The sequence below is a fragment of the Apteryx mantelli genome, chromosome 2 (genome assembly GCF_036417845.1).
Source record: "Apteryx mantelli isolate bAptMan1 chromosome 2, bAptMan1.hap1, whole genome shotgun sequence".
Lineage (NCBI taxonomy): Eukaryota > Metazoa > Chordata > Aves > Apterygiformes > Apterygidae > Apteryx > Apteryx mantelli.
This window is the reverse complement of record NC_089979.1, coordinates 2191403-2213060: the sequence shown is the minus strand read 5'-3', so window position 1 is coordinate 2213060 and position 21658 is coordinate 2191403. Positions and strand designations below refer to the sequence as shown.

Sequence of the window (21658 nt, the reverse complement as noted above, 5' to 3'; positions counted from 1 at the left end):
GAGGGTTCGAAATCTTTTTAGGGGAATGGAAAAAATCAGATTGATGGGTAATTACATGAAACAAAACTCTTCTTTCCGCTCATCTCAAACTACAAGCTGTTGTGCAGGAAAAACCATATGGGATCGTGAAGCAGTAACATGTAAGCAGATAGGCTGCTATTGCTATTGTCTGAGTTTGGGTGACTCTACCTTGTCACTGCAAAGCAAATGTTATTACATTCCTGCCCTGATAAAATTTCTTTCCCAGTTTAAGCACCTAGTGCTGTGGGAAACCAAAGGGCATGTTTGCTGTGGTATTAGCTCACGTGGTTCGTGTTGCTGCCTCTGGGTTTCATGGTAATTCTAGAAATGTTGTTAATCACAATTCATCATGTGGGGCTTAAGTTAGGCACTGCTGGACGGCAAGGGTGGGTGCTGTGATGGAGAGATGGATGATGTGGTGCATGCCCATGTACTCTCCTATCTTCAGAGCAGGGCTCAAAGGAGAGAGAAAGAAAATAAACCAAGGGAAAAATATCATTTAGCTTTTTTGGCTATAACAACAGGAGTTGCAGTATTAAGAAAATCAGAACAAATACCTCTATTTTGGGAGCCCAGGACCAAAAAGATGTCAACATACCAGAGTGAGTCCTGCAAAGCTATTCAGGAGGCTGGAGCACAGAAGGTTCAAGAAGAAGCTGGGTGAACTGGATTTCTTCACCCTGAAGAAGAGAAGGTGAAGGCGAGACCTCATTGCTATGAGTCTAAAATTACCTGATGGGAGGGTATAGAGAATACGGAACTGGACTCTTCTTGAAGGTGCACAGGAATAGAATAAGAGGCAGCAGACACAAGATATCAGGAGATCTTATGAACAGAGGCCATGGGCAAAAGACTCAGTCTTAAATGAATATAAAGCTTCAGGGAGACCATAAATCTCAAACAGCCTCTGAGAGTGAGAAGAACGAGAGAAAAACAGATGGATCCGCATGAGGAGGGAACTATATTTTAGACAGGAGTTTGCAAAATAAGAAAAAGACTCTGTTGAGTCTTTCTTTGGGTGATTTATGCGCAGAGATGGCATTTGCAGGAGCAGCCTGGGAGCAGCCAGCTTTTACACCAGACTTGTGGGAACAGAGCTACATTAACTAGTTCTGCGTACTGTGCTACCTGCTCCTCACAGGAGAGGCTCAGGTTTGAGCACTACCCTGTAGTTTCAGAGGTCCAGGCCCTGTTCTGGGGCCTGGGGTGCAGTTGTGGGACACAGTGCCTCACCCGCACAGATTTTATGCTTTTCAGACTAGATCTCATCCAGGAGCTGTGATCCCTGCCATAACAGCTGAAATACAGAAAATATGTTGACAAACTGGCCAGAGATCAAAGAGGTGAAACATCCATGGCCAATGAAGGGAGAGGAAGATAAGTCTCCTCCGCTTGTGGCTTGTCAAAGTGATGACAGCTACATGGATGCACAAATTAAAGTCGAGGAGCATGAGCACTGAGAAGGAGGCTGCAATCAGCTGTGTCTAATGTTTTTTAGCTGATGAGGATCTCGAAAAATCTTGCTTCAACTGCATCATAAAAGGGAGGGCTGAAGCACACAGCTGTACAATGAATTCTCACCATTTACCTCACAAATGAAATCACAGGACAGTCAGGGTTTTGAGACATTTTAACTTTCTCCCAGGTGCCACCTTTTGTGCTCAGCCCAGTTTGCCACATGCCTGTCTCTGCAGCTTTAGGGTAGCCAGAGAAATCCCCACCTCCTGTTCTGGTGCGTTGTGATGCCAGGCTTGGTACTCACACATGCACCATCCACGCTTAGCTAACGAGGAAAATAAGACTCAGAAAGCTCTGGTGGGGATGGACCTTACTGTTATCAAGGTATGAGCCACCCTGGCCAGAATTATTTCTTGCCATAAAAGGATTATTGATAGAAATAACAGTCTGAAATCGTTACAGTTCAGAGGAAGTTGCCCATCACCCAAGTGTACGAGCAATGAATGTTTTTTGGCCAGCTGCCCAAGGAAACTTCCCAAGAACAAACTGCACTGCACAGTGCTTAAGGCTTCTCCAGTGAACCTCACCCAAAGCTGCCAAACAGAATATAGGTCTTCCTATTGACATTACAGGCGTTCAGATGTGGCCATAAGAGAGTAAGGAAATGACCACATTTGGGCAATATGAGAGCTCCTAAAGGCCCAGGTTCATTGCTAGGAATACAGTATAATGACCAACAGTACAGGAATGGGAGCGAGCTTCATCTCAACCCCGATCTGCCAAAACCGCCAAACTGAAAGCACTTAGCTAAAATGCCCTTCAGGAGAAGAGTCTCTCTCAGCTCTCCCCTTAGTAAATAAAGGGACAAAGTTGCTCTGCAACCTCCAAAATAGTGTCTTTCTCCGTATTATTTCTCGCAAGAGCTTGGGAGACTTAAGCCAAGCAACACTTCTCTTTCCCATCCATTCCGGTCTAAGCTGATCTTCATTATAGCACAGACCTCAAGAGTTCATTTTTCTTTGAACTGGAGACCTGTCAGAAAAGACATTGATTGTGAGGCCCACCACACCATGTCTTGGATATTTTTAACGCGGGAATCTCCACCAGAGCTAGTCACTCAAGCTTCTTGTACTGACACCAGTAATAAATAGCCCTTTCCAGCCTACTCCATTATGGAGTAGATGTTAACAACAGGACAAATTAATTGTGCCCTGGAAGTCCCTCTGTCTTTCCATTGATTCTCAGGGGAGACAGGAGGAACAGTTCTGGTGTAGATGTCTACATGCACCCCATTCTCAATTAGACCAAGCAAGACTGCAGTACTGGAAATGAGGCCTACATAAATGTCGGTATACCTAGTCATCTCTCCATAACCTGCTGGGAATCTCTGTATTTTTGCTATGCTCAAAACCTTGTTGTGGGCAAAAGGAAAATACATCTCATACTTAAAGATAAGACTTTATTGAAATCTTAACAGTGTAATCAAAGAATTACTAGTTGTAAAATTCTAATTTTTACAGAAAAAAAGAAAAAAATTAGTATTATTACAGAAAAAGTTTCAGTAATAACAATACAGTTAAAACTGTTATACACATACTTCCTAGTTTCGAGCCCTTTTCCTGGTGCTCGGTCTTCCACTGCCCATTTGGGTCCTTATGCTGGCGGCTTTCGTTCTATGGGGGTGCAGTAACTCCAGTCAATCACCAGCATCCCGAGACCTTCACCGGGAGGAGCACGATGCTGGTAGAGATGCAGTCTTCTTCCTCAATCTAAGATCCACTTGGGGTCATTTTGATATTGTTTGCTAAAGCACTTTTTCACCTTGCTCTTTCTTCACTGGTCTGCAAGTCCATCTTACATCTGAATTTACTAAGTTATGATGCATTTTATGCAAGTTCTTTGTTCTTTTTGTTATCCACAAAGCCAGTTTTGCTCAGCTCCTGGTCTGCATTTTTTTGACTGACCATTGGTGAATTGTTTAAATCCATGGGATCTCCAGTGCCAAGCCTGTGCTCCATCTCTTACCATCCCATGCAAGGACTCCTCTATGCAGCATCCTATGCTGTCTGCTCTGTTAGAGTGGTAAATATCTCATTTTACATAGAGTAACTGCTTGTTACAGCTATCTATATAAAACTATGGTTGTACCAGACCCAGATAAACAAAAGTAAAGCAAATTAGCCATAGCTGCCTAGTCAATTAGAAAAAAAAATGCTGTTAGAGCTAAACAAGGTAAAAACAAAGCTTTGGGCAGGTAAAGGCAAGTTCAGACACAGCAAGTCTACCAAGCCTCAGCCCTGAGGCCTTGCAAACTCAGTAAAAAGACTGTGGGCTATTACTAACAATGGCAGTAACGTATTTACTGGGCTACAGGGCTATATCTTCATCTCTTTCAATTGAGAGCCAATGTTTTTTTCTGTGCAGCTTTCTGGTAACATAACTTTAGTTTCCTCAGCTACATGTGAAGTCCTGGTTCCTCGGTTCACCTTCCCAAGGCCAGCAGTGGCTTGGTTTCAAGCATTTTCAGTATCTTGTACCCATGATTCACTCTTCCAGTGCCCATGACTGCAGTGATATTTTTAGTGGTGTTCACTGAGATGACAACATAATATAATAATCTGGCTCCTGATGTATTTGTTTTTAAATGCTCCTTGATGTGATACTTTTGCAATGTTCTGGGGCATGGCTTCATTGCTTATCAACCAATGCAGGATACGGACAAGGTAGAGTGAGCATGGTAATTTATTTCTGAGAAAGACCAGTACTGTGCAGTGGAAAACAAATAAGGGGAGCAGGCTATCTTCGAGTTATACTAGCACATACTCATTGATATCATGAGCAGAAGTGCTGAGATACACTTATGGCCAGTGAATGGGAAATGTCTAACAGTCTTTCTAGCCCTGACACGTCAGGCGGTAACTAGATATTCTGACTATGTTCTAATAAACCCTCTTTTTATAAGAATGCAAAATAAATGTGGCATTTCTTGTGTTTTTCTTGGAGACAGAACATAAAATAAGGTTCTTCACAAATGCCTAGGAACAAAGATGCTGAAATACTTATCCATATGTCTGGGCTATAGCTTTCCTTTCAGGCATACCTCAATTTCTTCAGACTATAGAAGAAATTTATCAGGCATTACTGCCTTGGCAAGGTGCCCTGGGGTTTTGGATAAAAAGAACTTAGTTCCGTGATATGGTGAAAAGCAGTCCTCTCTCAGTTGCACCCGAGCACCTGGGGTACATATTTACTTCAGCAAGTAAAGGGCAAAGAATGCATTCATGAGTGAAAAGTGGATTTAGACAAGGGCTCTTCAGCTTGAACAAGAGCTAACAGGCAGGACATGGGGCAGAGGGTTGTACAACATATATGATGCAGAAATGGTAGACAGAGCAATCTCGCTACCGCTCATGCTGCAGGAACGAGGGGACTGAATGAAATTCTGAGGCAGAGGGTTAAAAAGAAAAATAAAAGAAGAATAAAAGAAGAAAGAAGTCATTTTTCAAATTACCTTTAAAGAAACGGTGTCACTAATGCTAACAGGGTGCTGTGAAGGTTGGGAGTGTGAATAAACTCAACATGGGACAAGACATATTGAGGGTGGTTCACTGCTGGCTACTATACACAGAGCTCCCGATGCAGCCCCTGGGCCAGCGAAGCCTGAGACCACTGATTGCCAGAGCTGGCAGATATAAAGGGAGAAGCCCCATGTACCATCTTTGTACAGCAGAAAGCCGCAATCATACTGCACACCTCTGGGAACCAAGCTCTGGGCATGGTTCACAGGCAGAGGACGCCATGAAGGAAACATTGCCAGGTAGTGCAAGCCCGCGACTGGTTTCAAAGTCTTCCTACCACCGGGGATTTGGCTCATACAGTCACGTCCATGCTAGTGCAGCACCTTGGCTATTTACATGAAGTCGTTCCAGCGAAGAAACCACATTTGAGCCACTTGGGAGCTATGTACGGATCCAGAATTGCAGTTCGTCCAAACTTGCTCTCAGTCTGGTGATGGGAAGAAATGTGGGAAAACCATTGCAGAAATGTGTGCTAGACTTTGCAGAGTACCTGAAACAGTGGTGTTTGTGCTCTGGTGACCTCAGCGTGTGCAAATTCACATCAAAAGATCACAGGATGATTCAGGTTGGAAGGGACATCAGGAGGTCTCCAGTCCAACTTCCTGATCAAAAGAGGGTCAGCTCTGAGATCAGCCCAGGTTGCTCAGGGCATCATACAGGTCTTGAAAACCTCCAAGGATAAAAACTGCAGCACCTCTCCTGGAAACCTGTTCCAATGCAGATGCTACGTGGAAGACCTTAAATCCCATCTTTTGGGGTGATTTGAAAGATCATAAGGAGAGTGACAATTGAGGACATTTTTGCCAGTAAAGGGGATTATAGGAGCATGAAGAACTGAACCAGGATGAGTAACATTAAAATGCAGGAGCCCTTAGCAACGCACAAGGACTTGCAGATGAGGCTCTGGAGGACTGAAGCAAAGGGAGAAGTTATTCCACAGAATTCCAAATTCAGGCCAGGATTGAATAAACCCTTAGACAAGTCACCCAGTCTCCCCAGTAAGGGCAAGTTCATGCCAGTGGAGTTGGTGACAGATGTGTTGATGAAAGGACAGATATCCTGGTTTGTGCAGAAGTCTGGAGAGCAGAGAATTGAGGATGGCCAGAAGAAGGAGAAGTGCAGAAGAGCAACAGTACAGTATAGGCATCAACAGCAAAAAAAGCCCAGTGGCAGAACACAGGACTGTGTATCATGGACAGCAGTTCTGTGATCCAGTGCATGGTCTCACAGCAAACCCCCTCCAGTATTGTCATGAAATGTTCTGGTGTGATTGCTCACACTGGCAGTGGGGGATAATGGGGCCTGTCTTACAAATCTGCTGCAAGACTGACCACGGAACCTAACTCACCCCACCAAGTAACAGATATTGAAAGGTGGAGCTGGAGTTTGAAAATAAATAATTAAAATAAAATAAAATAAAATAAAATAAAATGTCATAGATTTCCTCACAGGATGGGTGCATCATACATAACTTCAGCAATCACTACAGACTTAATTCAATATTGTTTTTATTCAAGTCAAAAGGGTACAGAAAACAAAAGACAGTTCAGCCTCCTTGGATCGAATCAATGGCATGGGAAGTTTAGTCTCCTGCCTCATATTTTGGAAGCAGAGAAGTGTCTCCTTAACTTCTTATGCGCTAAGAGGGAAATTTAGACAGCACAAAGGCCCAGCACAAAACTGTGGGGTGGAGAGGACCCATCACATAAAAATGAATTTCAACTGAGAAGACTGGTCAATTCAGCTATTCTGTTGGCCAACACCTGGGGGGAAAAAATGGTCTAAGGTGGTGTGGAAGGCTCTTAGCTCCAGGATTTTTACTTTAAATATATCCTGTACAGCAGAATTTTAAGTTCAAAACCATCCAGACCAGCACAACAAAGGAACTCCAGAGTAAGTTTTGTGGGAGCTGTGGGCAAGTCAACCCAAAGATTAGAGAGGGCTTCTTGAGCTTTGCTTCTCTCTTGGTCATGGCAGGAGGGCAGGCACTGAAAAAGCAATTTCTGGGAGCTGTTGAAGGTTGTCCATGAGGCACCCAAATGGAAGGCTGGGCTGGTAGGGGTTATTTCTCCTCTTAGGTGGGTTCTTCGGTAGGAAAGACCTCCCCCACAGCTCCTCACATTCTAGTCCAGAAGAGGATGCAAAGGGAACTTGCCAGTATCCCAACCGGTACAAAGCCTATCCTCAGACTGGCTGCACCATCGACGTTACAGAAGTCAGAATAACAGCAGGAGACAGGACGCGTCAGGCCGATCCCGTCCACGTCAGATGGGATGCAGACGGAAGCACACATCCTGGTGACAGTCGAGACTCCCACGAAGGGATACACTACAGCATTGGAAAGCAAGACAGAAGGAACAATTAGGAATAGGAGGAATGGAGGAGAAAAGCTCCCTGTCCCTAGGGGAATCACTAGCTACACTCAACACTAAGGTCATAGGTCCGGTTCAAACACCATGTCTCTTATTTTTGGCAGATTATGACCAGTATGTCACCAATCAGACTGACAAAGTCTTCCTGAGAGCTCTAGAGAATTCAAGGGCATTTCTGCTTGCTTCCAGGTGATCAGAAGTTGGCCTTCCACCACACTAAGGTTTGCTCATCTCTACTGCTATGTCTTCTCCACCCAGCTTTCATAAACAGTTTCGGAGTCAGGAGAGCACTGTTAAACCCATACCCATTGTGTGAATCACGTAAATGGTCTGCAGAGCCAGAATTCTCTCTAGCTCTGTGACTCTAGTTGAGAAAGCTACCTGAACATCAGAATACAATCATGCCAACACATTTTCCCTAAACACACTCAAGGCTGAATGGTGGCTATTAGCTTGCATTCACTAAGTGCTCACTCCTGTGAAAGCTGCTTTCAGTGACAACAGGGGACTGCTCTCTGGCCCTCAAGAGCTCTCTTCCAGGCTTACATTTTTTAAGCGAGGAAATGCACTGCTCCCCATGCCAGCAGTCTTCCCCGGGCAGACACCAATTCATGTTACAAATATGAATAAAGAGTGTTATGCTCCCATTTTGCAGCCAGAGTAATGGGATAAAATTACTTCCCGAGCTTAAGTCAAACTGGGCTACTAACAAAGGCAAGACTAGCAGACTAGAATCCTCCTAGCCTTTGCAGTATGGAAGGTTGCTGCTGGCCTATCATGCTCCCCCACTCTTCTCCTACTGTGAGACCTGGAAGGATTTCCCCGCTCTGCCATAAATTTGAACAGATATTTCTTCCTCTGGGAGTCTCTTCCTTACCTTCCTCCACGGAATACATGGTTGTCTTGCACATGGTTTCATTCTCAGTGCAGTTTTGAACCCTCAGGCAGTTTGGACTGGTGGTAGGTTCATAGCAAGTGTAGCATTTCAAGGCTTTGGCTGCAAAGAGGAGCAACATGGGGCTGGCATTAGTGTGGTGCTGTCAATCCCCCTCCAGGTACCTCTGCAAAAGGTATCTCTCCACAATACTCATACTGGGAATAGGGGTGGAATAGTAGAAGGTATTTGTAAGAAGGCAAATGAGAAATACAGTAGTGTGGTGCTCAAATCACAGCCTTAGATGTGGGTTCAGCTCCCCCCATAACAAGTCAGGCATGACAGAGTCAAAATCAAGGGGCCCCAAAATACAGGAAAGTCCCATCAACACTAGGTTGCTGAATGTTTGGGGCAAAAAGATGCTCCTTCTGCTCTTGCTTTGTTATCAGGGTTTTTGGTAGTTTTGGTATTTTTTTGCAGATAGGTTTTAAGTAGTCTGAAAAAAAGGGTTTAAGAAGGGAGGATTTTACTTAATTTTTGGTTACGCACCCTGGAGCACGCAGTAAATATGTGCTGAATATGGTGGGGCATTCCAACTCTAAATAACAAAAATGATGATGATAAAAAGAAAAAAATCAGGACTACATTCACAAAAAGACAGAGGAGGAGCTGCTTGACCCACCTGCTTCTCCCTTATCACCATGGGAGCAATTGGATTACCTAAGACAGAGCTGACTATTCTGCAGGGTGGCTGGATGCCAAGAAGATGGGCATTGCAAAATGCAACATTTCAATGCCTGAATTCTTTGAAGTTCTAGGCCCAGATGCCAGCAACCAGCTAAGACATGCAGGGACCGCGGAGAAGTCCAATTCTTCAATTGTGCAATTTGCAAGATGTTTTTCTTTTAATCATTATCACGGTTAGCTAATAGGCCCTGCTTCACATGTTTATGCCAAGTGTCTAAGCTTTCTGCTTGCCAACCAACCACACCCCCAGGTTCCTTGTGTCTGCCTTATTCCCACAGGAAAGTAAACACACTTGTGGCTAGTTTACCCCAACTCTGTCTTACTCTGCAACGGCTTTCCTCCTTGTCTTTGTTTTAACAGAGCATTGGAAAGCAATCTGGATGAACAGAGAAGTCAGACTTGAATGTCAGTTACAACAAGGACAGCAGTATCTGCTGACCACACCATCAACCCTTTCCCAGGTCCCAAGGGTGGGAACTGTCAGGCAGGAGATCATTCCAGAGAGGAGGAACTGTCTCCATCAAATTTGCTGAGCCATGAGAGCAAATAAAGCACTACCACTTACCCTGTGCTGAGATACTGGTTTCAAGAAAAGAATGCGCAAAAACTTATTTGAAAAAGAAGACTGTGGACATAATAATAGATCACATGGGAAGACACAGGCCCACTGTGCTATAGAAAGAGGCCAGAAGACTTTGGTGCCAAAGTCCCAAAATCCAGTCCAAGGTAGCTCACACTGCCTTATCCCTCACCAGCTCCTAGATGCCCTTTATCACCTCCCAGCTGGGCTGCAAAGGCCCCTGCAAGGCTGCAGGTGCCAACTGGCTCCTACATGTGCAGAACAACCTCAGCTTGAGTCCCTTAGTGCCTAAAGCATTTTGGGATGGACAGATTTGAGAAAGATACACTGAAGACCTCAGAGCCTTGTGGTGCAGTGAGTATTTCCAGAGCATTCCTGACCTTCCAAGATTGCTCCAGGCTAAGGATCTCAAGTCAAAGGAGTGATTCGTATTTCTTGTCACACAGCTCAAAGATTCCCAGCCAACAGAAGCCTTTTTTGGACAAACTTTCTAGAGCACTTTACTCTCCACATGTCTTGCTGAGGAACCCAACACTTGGTCTAGGTCCTCAATTCCAGCCCCAACTGGACACCTCAGTGTCAGGCATTGCAGACATAACAAGGCATTTTTGGTACCATCGCAGGCTGGCAGCCCCTTGTTTGTCACATATGGTCCTGTCTGAAAAATCCTTCTCACTCCATCTGTGCAACAGCCCTGATGACATCACTTTAAACCCCACCAAAAATTCAGCCTAGCTCAGCCCAGCTAAAGTAGGGTGTTATAACAGCAGGCAGAGCCAAGCAATCCACCTTATGTAAATAGACACCACCTGCAACTTCATCCCAATTAGTAAGTCAGAAGGAGTCCTTATATAAATAGACCCAGCAATTCTCCTGCCTTTATTCAAAGCTTGCCTGATTATTCTGCTTTCCTCATTGTGGTCTGATGTTTTGCTTACAGTTTAATTCTGCATCTGACAGCTGTTAAATACAGCTTTAGGGAGGAAGCTTTGTCATTATTCTCATTTCTTGATAATCAACATCGGACAAGTCAAAGTCAATACCAAAGAATATGCACCAAGGAACCTTAAATAAATAAAGCATTGACCCCAACATGTGCAAACCAGATATTTTCATTGACCTTACTCAGACATTGTTAAATACATTTAATAGTAGCTATAGTCATAAGAATAGCTTTCTTTAGAAATGGAAAAGATATCAAATAGAGAAATGTTTAACACAATAAGCCGGAATGGAACAACTTTACTTTTGCAAGTGATGCAGCTCTCCAGAAGCAAAGTTTACATGGCATCTCAGAGAGCAGGGAGGAGACACTGTGACTTGGACACTTTAAGACGTGGTGTCTAAAAGCCTTGTTTTAAGCAAGCTCAGGAAAATCTATCTATCTGGCCTATTTGTGAAGGGAGTTAGATAACAGACTTAGTGGTTCCTTCTCGTTTTAAGAACTTATGAACTTACACATAGACAAGCAGACGTGCAACAGATTAAAAAGGAAATCACAGTATGAAAATGGATTGAGACAAATTGTGAGGCTTCTTTAAAAGAAGAGGGAAATGTAAAAGGCTAAAGTATTTCAATTTAGTGACAGCACATCCTTTTAGGGGAGCTGAAAGCAGAGGGACGATAAATTAGCAGAATTTCTTAGAGAAGATTTTACCAGCTTCACTTGGATATTGTCAGATCTTTCATCCTTCACCTCTGACTGTCCCTCTAGAAAATGCCAAAATTACACAGATTCTGTTCATGCCCAGGAGAAAGCTTGAAGGAATTGTGGATATGTCAAAGTTTTATCCCAGCTTTGCAGAGGTGAGAGTGTGTAAAAGAAAAATTTTGTTCTGCAGAATCCACTCTGCATTTTCCAAGTTTTGCTAGCATTTGCCTGACAAATCAGAGCATCTGTCCTGTCCATGACTACCTGAATGGGACAGGGAGGTGGGACAGGACAGGAGAGAGAAATGTGGCAGCACTGGGCCACAGCAGGAGCTTCTGCTCCCCAGTTGCTCAACTTTTGTCACGCTCTCATTAGACAGATTGGCAAAGCTAAGCTGGTGAGTGAATCCTAGACCAAATTTGTGTCCCACCCCATCGTTGTCCATTCTTCCTTCTAGATGATCCTTTCCCTAGTCTTAGGGAGATCTGACCACAGAGTCCTTTCTCTCCAAGCCATCCTCTACTGATTAGTGATGTTCCTCTCTGAATTGTTGTCTCTCCATTGAAGAACAAACACACCAGAATAAATAGGATGCAGTGATGAAAGAAAATATCTCCTGCTCTGGAGACTGTTGATGACTGGTCTCTGCTGCAGCAGCTCTGGTGAGCATGAGGCACCCATTGCTCTTTGCACAACACAAGCCCATAGAGGCTTTGGACTACCAATGATCAGAGCAGGACAGACCTTCTCTGGAGGAGGAAAGGCACATAAAAAAAGAAATACAATAGCTATCTCTTCTGATTCCAGAGCATCCAATGTCCTACAGTATAGCAGCCTCTCAGAGGAATCATGCACTGTCCTTCTCTCTAATGGATCTGCACCCGCTCTCTGTGGGTGACTTCAGATGGGCAATCCTTACATAGCTCCTAGTCTCAAACAGGCAGTGATAAAATGAGACCCTGCACTGGCTGGACCTGAAGAAAATGTTTAGAGCATGCAAATATCCCAATAAGATCCACAGCTTCTCTGGAGACCTGTATTTATCCTGCATAGGACTTCCCTTGAAGCCCCAGGCCAACCCCAGCTCTAAGCTTAGGTTCAGTGGTGTAAAAAGTGTTATTGGGCAAGAAGGTAACCTGGTGGCAACACTGATGGAAGCAGGGGGAGGGGGGAGTCTGTGCCAGGATGTCCTTTCCTTCTGTGAGTCACCCTTCACCATTAGAGGCTACGGCTATGGCATCACTGCTCATATTGGGCTGCCTGCAATGCAGAGACTCCCTATTGCCTTGGGAAAGAAAACACCCATATCCCAAAGACCCTACCGTACCTGGACTCATGGACCTGGTAATGGAAGAGAATCAATTGAATCCCATTGATGGAAATGAAGGGATCGGGTCTGTGTGGTATCCCTGAGCAGACAGGGCTCATGGGGCTTGTTCCCTTCCTCCACGTCCCAGAAGAGTCACCCCCAATGCTAGGCTGCTGTTGGTCTGCCCACTTGATGGTGTGCTTCAAGCCCACCCCCTCCAGTGAGATGGTGGGTTGCCCAATCGGAACAGAAAGGAGGCAGGAGGATGGTAGGGGGTCACTCCCCATAGTGGCAAACTCCAGCACAACATCCCAAATCCACCTGTGAATGAGGAAACACTCCAAAACACTTCACCCTTGATGTTTTCACAGGTGGACTGCTGAAATTGTCCTTGGCTCCACTCAGACCATGATGGACTGGAAAAATCAGACCTGCAGTACCTAGGACACCAGCTTTGTGTCCTAGCCCATCTTTCTCACTTCTAATGGCTGATCTTTACATATGCAACATATAATTAGAGAGAGCCGTTACACACAATGCATCAAACAGGCTAGCTCGCTTTGTCTCACAAGCAGAACAGAAAGTTAAAAAGACAGAAGAGGAGAGTCAGATTAAGCAAGAAAACATGTTAAAAGTGAGAGTTGAAGCTTGGATTAAAGAAATGATACCATATAATCACATTTCATCTTGTAACACTTCCTAAAGAGCCTAAAGTAACAATCCCAGCTATACGACAGTGATCCTTAACATCCAACAGGTTGGAAATATCCCAAAGACAGATCTTTGCCTAAAATTGCTCAAAGTGAAAGACATGGACTTCACTGGGAGCAGGACACAGCCCATCCCATCACTCTCCATCCCCTGCAGGAGTTTGGATAAGTCAGAGCAGAACCTTACCAAACTCCACACCAGCGACAGCAACAAACAGAAGAGCCAGAAACAGCTTCATCTTGAACGGACCCTCGTCTGCTCACTGGTCTGTCACTGCCTTCACTGCTGGCTTTATCAACACGCCTCCTGGTGGCTTACCATACACTGATTTTGACCCAAGATCCAATTTTACTGGAAAAACAAGTCCGATTGAGCTATAAATGGACTGAACAATCTACCAAACAGTCCCCGCCTCCTACCATTTGTTTCTTTTCATGTTCCTTGGAGAAGAAAATGAGGTTTTGCATGGTGGACAAAAGCTGAGGTTGTTTAAACCAGGTTCCTTGTATCTAGGCATGACGTGCAAGCCTGCAGGATTAAATAATTCCACTGTTTCTGCCTTGCCCTGCAGCTTGTTGATATTTCTTCTTTTTTTGTAGTGGTTAGAAGAGAGATCGTTGGTTTCTGCTCAGTTTGGTAAGAAGAATCTGCAGCAAGGGGCTAAATCCCATGGCCTTTTCCCATCTGCATTTTTAACCCTCAGCAGGGACCAGAGTTTCATACTGCAAGGAGAAGGGAAACACTGACTTCCAATCCTTTACTCAGTGGAAATGGTACGTTTGGGGGTTTTGGTGTTGCAATGCCTCTCCCCAAGCTTTAAGTGGGGTTTTGGGGGTGCAGGGGGTGGATGTCTTCCTTCCTCCCAGGTGGTGGGAGCAGAACTGGGTGCACTGGGAAGACAACAGGGCCCAGCCAGAGAAGATTGGGCCAAGGGGGGGGAGATGATGCCTGGAGAAGCAAGACACTTCGGCTCCGCACTGAGCCAACCCTCGCCAAGCACCGTGGCAAGCCCACAACTTCTTTGCTTGCAGAACACCTTGGCTTTCCCATCCCCAAACTCTGCTGTCCCAGACATCTGCCTGTTTCACCTGTGCCTCAAGTCACCCCCTGTGTTAATTAACCTTATCTTCTACTAAGAGTGACGTACATATTTTAATGTGGGATTGCAGCAACCAGTCAGGACGCACCTTTCCGTGACTATGCGGATGCCCCCTACTTTTAATAAGGAAAGAAATGGGAAATCTGAAATGAAGATGTTCTTGGAGACATTCCCACGGTCTTTATTATTTGTCCCACCATCAGGAGGAACTTTATTCAGGGTTAGTATCACTCAAATTCTTGAAACAGCAAAAGTAAAAGGTTTTCTGTTACTCTCAAATAAAGAATCCAGTCCTCATCTGTCATAACCTAAAGTTCCGATCACAATCTCATAATTTTAACAAGTCTAGCCTCACTTACTAACGACACTTCTGGGTGATCTACACTCTCACAAGTTGGGACCCACCATTCTCCTGTTGGCTTCATAATACTCATTATATTGTCTATGAGAGTTATACAGTTATTTCCAGCTCTTAATTATCTAGGGAAAAACATTTTGGTGTTTTCTTTGCCTGACATTCTTCATGGTCAGCGGAGACTTTTATAATGCTGTTAAGAAAGGGCAAATATGTTGATTGTGTTTGTTTTGTTATTAGGAAAAGCCTAAACACAGAAAGGGGTGTGGTTTCTGGTTTTCTGGTATTAAGTGGCCTTGAACAATGCATGCTAGATGATTGGTTTCACATGCACTACTGAAACATGATCTTCATTACTTTACAGGTTTTTGGATGGAAGGATCTTTATAATGCTGACACCCTGCTGAACTTCATCAGTTTGGAGGGTTGTTTGGGGGGATGAATAACATACTTCATTTGTTTGTCATTTCAGTTGATCTTATGCATGTCTATAAGCATCACCTGAAATGTTTGCTCTTTTATGCACACCTTATGCAATTGCTTTGCAGTTTTGGCAAGCCACCAAAGAAATAACAAGAACTAATAGGAACATCCTAACAGCGTTTCATCGAACTCCTTTTCTTCTTTTGTGGGTAATTACAGCTTATTGTGTTGGGAGTTTTCTATTAACTAAAGAGAAAAAAAGCTGCAAACTGTATAAATCTTCCCCACCAACCCACAAGATGGCTTTGAAAAAAAAAGATATTTTCTAGTTTGTGTGTTCAAATGCAAGCTCATACAAGATTTCTCTGTACTTGGAGGAATTTGTTATTGTAAAAAAAAAGGAAATGTTGAGTCCATTTTTCAATTCTGGGCTAAGAAACCTGGGCCAAGCCCCTCTACTCTCCTACCTGGCCAGCTGAGACATTCTCCTGGCAGAGGCATTTTCATGTGATGTGAGAAATCCTGCAAAAGTTGCATCCATGCTGGAAAAAGCCTCCAAATCCCATAACCTTCCTAAGTCTTGCTCGCACTCCCTAATTACCAGACTGAGTAGGTCCCACTGAAAAGTCTTAAGATGTGCACAGTGCTTTGGTTCACAAGGTATTTTGTTGCCTGATTCCAGGGCAGAGGTTAAGGATTGCGGGCTGTGAGTGTGTGCTTAGGGAAGCACAGGCACTGCTTTCGATTCAGAGCCTTTTTGACTTGATAATTTTGAAACTCTTCTTTTCTCTTGACTCTAAGCAATTCTGCAAATATCTGCAGGAACCCCACAGATTGCCAGAGCAGGAAGATGTATGGACAAAAGCTATAAGTGGATTCAAAGGTAGCTTTGGAGGTGTGCTGATGTGACGCTGTTATATGCTAGCGCTAAGCTTTTGTTGCATGCATATGAATAGATTAAAGCTGACAACATCCCTGTAAGGTGGGTAAACATTATTATCTTGAGTTAAGACATAAGGAAGCTGAGACGCAGAGAGGTTAGTTAGGCTCAGGGAGTAAGTTGGTAGCAACACCAGAAACAGAAGCCAGACTTGTATTCCATATGGTTTAACTGTTAGTTAATGCTCCTTCCTTATCAGTGCTCCTCTGCTATTTTTGTGCAACCCTGGGAGGACATGCACGAATTACTAAAAGCAACGTGGGTGAGTACAGGCCTTAGAGACAGGTACTTAGAGGTTTATTCTTAACCTTATTACTGATTTGCTAGCTGACCTTGGAAAATGACCCTCATTTTCCTCATCTTCAATACTGTTAGGGCCTGTTGTAAGGTTAATCATAATTATTATTTAAGTGATGTATTAAAAAGGCTAAAAAGGAGATTTGTTCAAAGAGTTCATAGTTTTCTCCCGGTAACTTCAAAATAATGTAGTTAATGAAGGTCACTTAAGGAAGCCAGCAGCATGGATGGGTTGGTCTAATCAGTAAACCTGCTGGTGTGCAGAGTGCCAGGGATTAAATTACCATGAACTTCACCTGTGATGCATAATCTCCCCTATCTGCCTCTCCCAGAAACCAGGAGTCTATAACAATGAAGCTTCCTCACACTGAGAAAGAAAGAAATTTAAAAGCCACCTTTGCTTTCCTCTATTTCTTCCTGTGATGGGAATCAACTCTAAAAGTTAAAGGGAAGCCTGGAGAAATAAAGAAAAAAAATAAACACCACAAAGCCTGAATCTGCCCTATTCCTATGAATAATGCATCAGGACTCCAACCCTGCAGCTCTCTTGGAGCCATTTCCACTCAGGCATCATTCATTAGCTCATTAGTCACAGCAGCCTTATTCCTACTAATTGATTTTACAATTCCCTACAATGTATGGCCAAGATCCAATGTGTCTAGGGCTGGCTTTAAAACCATTATGTTGGCAAAGCTTTGCAAGACATTTCACCCTGCCTCATGCCGATTAAGCATGTAGAGGGCAGGTGATTCCTGGAACTGAGTTATTGGCACATGCCTGTGGGGGAAAGGGCATGTGTCCCCTCAACCTGACGTGCCGTAAGCCCAGAGCATTGTGCTGAGCAGGCAGCTGTGGCTTTCACACCCAGTAGTAGATGGAGTCTGCTATAGCCTGCAGCTGCAAATGGGAAAACAAAGCTCAGCAGCTCTCTCCACACTGTTTTCCACCTTGGTACCGGACTGGGGCATGGGGAATACTGGCACTGTGAGACTGGTGGGAGCACAGGGCCGAGCGTGGGGAGACCCAAGCAGCGCTCCTCCAGCCCCTCTGTGGCCTTCTAGGACAGCTACAGGTTATTCTCAGCTCTGTCTGGGCCTATCCAACCCATGCAATAAACAGCCCGCCCTAAGCTCCTGCTGACATTTTCCTGTTGGGCTACTCCAGAGCTTTGCACCAGCCTCATCTGCATGGACCATGTGGAGGTAGATGCAAGGTTGGGCTTGGGCCCAGCTGTGACAGATGGGGCCTTTTCCACTCACTCCATTTGTAAACTTCAGGAAAACACCATGGACAGAAGATCCATGGGTGGGTTTGTATCATGCAGATGCTCCAGTGATGAACCTGGGGCAGAGAGAGGGCACTGGAGCCCAGATCTGGAAAGTTTCCCTAATTCTGTTGCTCTTCCCAAATTCCTACTGGATCTCAACTTTATAGCTCATGCTCTCTGTCCCAGGCCTGCATCTTGCACTGTGCCTCAGCATGAGTGATGCTTTGCATACGCACCAGGGTACGGAGGTAGGGGAACCAGCTTATTTATATTTATAAGGAGTCCTATTTCCTGTATGTAATCATTCACCTTTTTTTTTTTCCTGCAACTTGCTTTTTCTTGCTTTGAACTTGATGCAGGTACCTCTTACCCCTAGATTATTATTCAGACTAATAGCTATTTAGCACTTAATTCCTTCTGGGTGGAGACCTTCATATTTATCATTTGTCTGGCCAGTGGCCAGCATATGGAGATGGTATTACTATGAGGGATTTTCCAGGAGTTAATAACCAACAACGTATGTTCTCCTTCTCTGTTTATAATGTGCATGGGAAGACTCTATCATGTATTTATAGTTGGTGGGAATTTGTCTTCTTTCTCTCTTAAAATTTTCTAGGTTCCTTTTTTTGTTGTTTTTAAGTTAGTAACTTATCCCTTCCCATCAGCCCAGACTGACTCAGGGAGGAATCACTCATTTCAAGATCATTTGCTACAACCAGCTTTCCAAGGCATGGCTAATGATGCAGGAACATAAATCACTTGCCCAGCTTTGCTGTCATTTGGTTTAATTATTCCCTACGTTCCCTCAAGTCTTAATCCAATGAACAAGAGATACTTTCCTATCTGAGTCACTTCTCGCTGACCCAGAAGGGAAGAACAAGGACAAAGCATGTAAGCTAGTAAATGGCCTGACTGAAAGTAAGCAATTTTGCCTCCAGGTCCCTTTCATCTCCATGCAATGCTGCACTGCTTGGCACTGAAGCTGGAAACATCTGCCTACCTCCGGCTGAGGCCTGGCAGGAGCGTGCCTCAGGGCTATGTCTGCCTGGATCAGTAGCAAGATCTGAGTGTTTTTTGGAGATATCTCCATGGCCCTGGTGAGAGGCTCAGCCCATCTCCCATCAGCTGCAAAAAATGTCTGAGGTTTGGCCCTGGAGCATCCAGAGGCCTGAAGATTTCAGGAAAATGCTCATAACTCAATGCTTCTGGCTCCTGGAGCTTTCCTCCCTAGTAAAGTTGAGGGATATAGCCCTTTGCTGGGGCAGTGCAATGTTTCCCAGCCAGGTGAGCAGGTCAGCCTGACTGATGACCCTGGCAGGCAGGTGAAGGAACATCCATGTGAGAGGATCCTGGTGAGGAAGAGGAAGTCAATGAGGCCTTCTACAGACAACTGGAAGTAGCCTCACAATGCCAGGCCCTGGTTCTCATGGGGGACTTCAACCAGCCTGATATCTGCTGGAGAGACAACACAGCTAGGCACAAACAGTCCTGGAGGTTCCTGCAGAGTGTTGATGACAACTTCTTGACACAGGTGTTGGAGGAGGCACCAAGGAGAGGTGTGCTGCTGGACCTCGTACTACCAAACAAAGAAGGGCTGGTTGAAGATGTGAAGGTTGGGGGCAGCCTTGGCTGCAGTGACCATGAGATGGTGGAGTTCCGGATGGTGCGGGGAGGAGGCAGGGCACTAAGTAGGATCGCAACCGTTGACTTCAGGAGAGCAAACTTTGTCCTCTTCAGGGAGCTACTTGGAGGAATCGCATGGGTTCGGGCCCTAGAAGGAAGGGGTGTCCAAGAGAGTTGTTTAATATTCAAGCATCACTTCCTCCAAGCTCAAGATGGGAGCATCCCTCTGAGTAGGAAGTGAAGCAAAGGAGGTAGGAGACCTGCATGGATGAGCAAGGAGCTCCTGGCAAAACTCAGACAGAAGAAGGAAGTATAGGGAATGTGGAAAGGCGGACGGGCCACTTGGGAGGACTATAGGAACGTTGTCAGAGTATGCAGGGATGCGCCGAGGAAGGCCAAGGCCCATTTGGAATTAAATGTGGTGAGAGATGTCAAGGGCAACAAGAAGGGCTTCTTCAAATACATGAGCAGCAAAAGGAAGACTAGGGAAAATGTGGGCGCGCTGCTGGATGGGGCGGGTGCCCTGGTGAGGAAGGATGCAGAGAAGGCAGAGTTGCTGAATGCCGCTTTTGCTTCAGTGCTTCCTGCTCAGGCCAGCCATGAGGAATGGCAGACCCTGGAGGCAAGAGAGAAAGTGTGGGGAATGGAAGACTTTCCCTTGGTTGAGGAGGATGGGGTTAGAGATGATTTAGGCAAAGCTGACACCCACAAATCCATGGGCCCCGATGGGATGCACCCACGAGTGCTGAGGGAGCTGGTGGATGTTATTGCTTGGCCACTCTCCATCTTTGAAAGGTGATGGAGAAGAGAAGAGGTGCCTGAAGACTGGAAGAAAGCCAGTGTCACCCCTGTCTTCAAAAAGGGCAAGAAGGAGGACCCAGGCAACTACAGGCCAGTCAGGCTCACCTGCATCCCTGGAGAGGTGATGGAGCAGCTCATCCTGGAGGCCCTGTGCAAGCACGTGGAGGAAAAGGTGGTGATCAGGAGTAGTCATCATGGCTTCCTCAAGGGGAACTCATGCTTAACCAACCTGATAGCCTTCTCTGATGGAATGAGTGGCTGGCTGGTTGAGGGGAGAGCAGTGGATGTTGTCTCCCTTGACTTCAGCAAGGCTTTTGACACTGTCTCCCATAACATCCTCCTAGGCAAGCTGAGGAAGTGTGGTTTAGATGAGTGGCCAGTGAGGTGGCTTGAGAAGTGGCTGAATGGCAGAGCTTGGAGGGTCGTCATCAGCGGCACAGAGTCTAGCTGGAGGCCTGTAGCTAGCGGTGTCCCCCAGGGGTCAGTAGTGGGTGCAGTCTTGTTCAACTTCTTCATCAATGACCTGGATGAACGGATAGAGTGCACCCTCAGCAAGTTTGCTGACGATGCAAAACTGGGAGGAGTGGCCGATACACCAGAAGGCTGTGCTGCCATTGAGAGAGACCTGGCCAGGCTGGAGAGGTGGGCGGAGAGGAACCTCCTGAAGCTGAAGAAAGGCAAGTGCAGGGTCCTGCACCTAGGGAGGAGTAACGGCATGCACCAGGACAGGTTGTGGGTTGCCCTGCTGGAAAGCAGCTCTGCAGAGAAGGATCTGGGAGTGCTGGTGGACACCAAGTGAAGCATGAGGCAGCAATGTGGCCTTGTGGCCAAGAAGGCCAATGGTATCCTGGGGTGCATCAGGAAGAGTGTTGCCAGCAGGTGGAGGGAGGTGATTCTCCCCCTCTCCTCAGCGCTGGTGAGGCCACATCTGGAGCAGTGTGTCCAGTTCTGGGCTGCCCAGTACAAGAGGGATGTGGCACTACTGGAGCAAGTGCAGCGAAGGGCTACAAAGATGATGGGGGGACTGGAGCATCTCTCTTGTGAGGAAAGGCTGAGAGAGCTGGGCCTGTTTAGCCTGGAGAAGAGAAGGCTGAGAGGGGATCTTATCAACGTGTACAAGTATCTGAAGGGAGGGTGTCAAGAGGATGGAGCCAGACTCTTTTCAGTGGTGCCCAGTGACAGGACACGAGGCAACAGACACCAACTGAAACACAGGAAGTTCCATCTGACTATGAGGAAAAACTTCTTCTCTGTGAGGGTGAGAGAGCACTGGAACAGGTTGCGCAGAGAGGTTGTGGAGTCTCCTTCTCTGGAGATATTCAAAACCCGCCTGGACATGATCTTGTGCAATGTGCTCTAGGTGACCTGCTTGAGCAGGGGGTTTGGACTAGCTGATCTCCACAGATCCTTTCCAACCTCAACCATTGTGTGACTTTGTGATAAGCTCTCAGCTGACCCCTCCTCTGTCTGCAGGCAGATCTCCATGCACTCCTACTGCTTTCTCATGTAAAGGGCAACTCCTCCTCCTCCTCCTTGCCATCGTGTCCTTCCT

At 45.6% G+C, this 21658-nt stretch overlaps 1 protein-coding gene across 1 annotated transcript; it reads right to left on the bottom strand.

The window, feature by feature from the left end:
* Positions 1 to 6603: 6603 nt before the first annotated feature.
* Positions 6604 to 13549, bottom strand: LOC106486316 (ly6/PLAUR domain-containing protein 2-like). The gene is made up of 3 exons (XM_013944883.2): positions 13488 to 13549; positions 8307 to 8426; positions 6604 to 7385 (listed from the first exon to the last, which is right to left on the bottom strand). The coding sequence occupies exons 1-3, from the start codon at positions 13537 to 13539 to the stop codon at positions 7174 to 7176; spliced, it is 384 nt and encodes a 127-aa protein (XP_013800337.1). The 5' UTR covers positions 13540 to 13549; the 3' UTR covers positions 6604 to 7173.
* Between the last annotated feature and the right edge of the window lie 8109 nt (positions 13550 to 21658).